The following is a 2931-nucleotide window of genomic DNA, read 5'->3' as shown; positions in this document are numbered from 1 at the left end:
TCCTCGTAGAGTTCGCATGTGACCCAGCAATTCCATTGCCACATACCCAGGAGAAATGAAGACGTACGTCCCCACAAAAACTTGTACAGGATTGTTCATTGCAACGCTAATCATAATAGTTGAAAAGCAGAAACAACCGAAATATCCATCAAGTGATGAATGGATAAGTCACATGCGGTATTATCCATACAATGGAGTATTATTTGGCAGTAGAAAGACATGAAGTACTGACACATGCTACAACGTGAACAAACCTTGAAAATGTTATGTAGGGGTGCCTGGCTGGCACAGTACGTACAGCGTGTGACTCTTGATATTGGGGTTGTGAGTTCGAGCCCCACATTGGGTGTAGAGATTAGTTAAAAGAATTTTTTTAAACAAAAATAAACTTTAAAAAAATATTATGTTACCTTCCTTGGCCATACTCCTCTTTGTTCAGCCACACAGAGATGGAACATGAAGTGGCCTGCTTGGACATCACCCCACTGGGGGACGGCAATGGGCTGTCCCCTCTTTGTGCCATTGGCCTCTGGACAGACATCTCGGCGCGTATCTTGAAGCTGCCCTCTTTTGAGCTACTGCACAAAGAGATGCTGGGTGGAGAGATCATTCCTCGTTCCATCCTGATGACCACTTTTGAGAGTAGCCACTACCTCCTTTGTGCCTTGGGAGATGGGGTGCTTTTCTACTTCAGGCTCAACATTGAGACAGGCCTGTTGAGCGACCGTAAGAAGGTGACTCTGGGCACCCAGCCCACGGTATTGAGGACTTTCCGTTCTCTTTCTACTACCAACGTCTTTGCTTGCTCTGACCGCCCCACTGTCATCTACAGCAGCAACCACAAATTGGTCTTCTCCAATGTCAACCTCAAGGAAGTCAACTACATGTGTCCCCTCAACTCTGATGGCTATCCTGACAGCCTGGCACTGGCCAACAACAGCACCCTCACCATTGGCACCATCGATGAGATCCAGAAGCTGCACATCCGCACAGTTCCCCTCTACAAGTCTCCCAGGAAGATCTGCTATCAGGAAGTGTCCCAGTGCTTCAGGGTCCTCTCCAGCCGGATCGAAGTCCAGGACACAAGTGGCGGCACAACGGCCCTGAGGCCCAGTGCCAGCACCCAGGCCCTGTCCAGCAGCGTCAGCTCCAGCAAGCTGTTCTCCAGCAGCACGGCACCGCACGAGACCTCCTTTGGAGAAGAGGTGGAGGTGCACAATCTCCTCATCATCGACCAGCACACCTTCGAAGTGCTTCATGCCCACCAGTTCCTGCAGAATGAGTATGCCCTCAGCCTGGTCTCCTGCAAGCTGGGCAAAGACCCCAACACGTACTTCATCGTGGGCACGGCCATGGTGTATCCTGAAGAGGCGGAGCCCAAGCAGGGTCGAATCGTGGTCTTTCAGTATTCTGACGGAAAACTACAGACCGTGGCCGAGAAGGAAGTGAAAGGAGCCGTGTACTCCATGGTGGAATTCAACGGCAAGCTGTTAGCCAGCATCAACAGCACGGTGCGGCTTTATGAGTGGACAACAGAAAAGGAGCTTCGTACTGAGTGCAATCACTACAACAACATCATGGCCCTCTACCTGAAGACCAAGGGCGACTTCATCCTGGTGGGCGACCTGATGCGCTCAGTGCTGCTGCTTGCCTACAAGCCCATGGAGGGGAACTTTGAAGAGATTGCTCGAGACTTTAATCCTAACTGGATGAGTGCTGTGGAAATCTTGGATGATGACAATTTCCTGGGGGCTGAAAATGCCTTTAACTTGTTTGTGTGTCAGAAGGATAGCGCTGCCACCACTGACGAGGAGCGGCAACACCTCCAGGAAGTTGGTCTCTTCCACCTGGGCGAGTTCGTCAACGTCTTTTGCCATGGCTCCCTGGTCACGCAGAATCTGGGCGAGACGTCCACCCCCATGCAGGGCTCGGTGCTCTTTGGCACAGTCAACGGCATGATCGGGCTGGTGACCTCGCTGTCAGGGAGCTGGTACAAACCTCCTGCTGGACATGCAGAATCAGCTCAATAAAGTCATCAAGAGTGTGGGCAAGATTGAGCACTCCTTCTGGAGATCTTTTCATACTGAGCGAAAGACAGAACCAGCCATGGGCTTCATCGATGGAGACTTGATCGAGAGTTTCCTGGACATCAGCCGGCCCAAGATGCAGGAGGTTGTGGCAAACCTACAGTATGATGATGGCAGCGGGATGAAGCGAGAGGCCACAGCAGATGACCTGATCAAGGTTGTGGAGGAGCTGACGCGGATCCATTAGCCCAGGGCTGGTAGCCCCTTTCCCAGGCCCTCCCCGAAGGCTTTGCTCTCCTGCCCTGCTCCCCTCCCCCACCATTGTCTTCTCGGCTGTGGGAAGCCTTTCCCTAAGCTAGCTGTCCCAGAAGCCACAGTCTATCTGTGTGGAAATGGGGATTTCTTTGAACTAAAACCAGTTCACTGGAGACCTGGGAATGGGGTGAAGGTGGAATATTTTCTCCCTGGATTTTTACCAGTCCCAGAGGATTCCAACCATCACTTTGGACACCAAGCCTTGATTGGTGTTGCCAGTTGTCCTCCTTCCAGGGAGGGATTTTGCAGCTCTTGGGCTGAAAGGAAGCTCTGTGTGTGTGCTGTGCTGTGTGTGTGTGTGCGTGCGTGCGTGCGTCTCTCACACTCATGCGTTGTCCTCTGCTATCTTTTTATTTAGGTTGAGGGTGCGGGGATGCTGTGGGTAGGGGGGAAGAGGGGCGGGATGGGTTCATTGTCTCTGAAGTGAGAGCTTCCTTTTGCTTTCTCTGTTGCCTGAGAGCTTTGGGTCTGGAGGCCTGACCACCAGGCCATGAGCTGCCCGAGTCTGAAACCTGGAGATGGTGGGTGATACCCAAGCCGCCATAGCCTTTTTGTCTCTGGGGAGCTGCCTCCTTCAGAGGGAAGGAGT

The 2931-nt window shown here is 52.3% G+C and overlaps 1 protein-coding gene across 1 annotated transcript; it reads left to right on the top strand.

Annotated features, from left to right (window-relative positions):
- Positions 1-419: 419 nt before the first annotated feature.
- Positions 420-2465, top strand: LOC112837829 (DNA damage-binding protein 1-like; the record flags this gene model as incomplete). The annotated part of the gene is given in 2 exon segments (XM_025890399.2): positions 420-1994; positions 1996-2465. Coding segments are annotated over 2 exon segments (1854 nt in total), but the record flags the coding sequence as incomplete, so codon positions are not given.
- Positions 2466-2931: the final 466 nt, after the last annotated feature.

The sequence above is a fragment of the Callorhinus ursinus genome, unplaced genomic scaffold, assembly GCF_003265705.2.
Source record: "Callorhinus ursinus isolate GAN/ISIS: 27379988/994484 unplaced genomic scaffold, GSC_fseal_2.0 scaffold22, whole genome shotgun sequence".
NCBI classification, from domain to species: domain Eukaryota; kingdom Metazoa; phylum Chordata; class Mammalia; order Carnivora; family Otariidae; genus Callorhinus; species Callorhinus ursinus.
The sequence above is the reverse complement of the archived record's forward strand: the minus strand, read 5'-3'. Positions and strand labels throughout refer to the sequence as shown.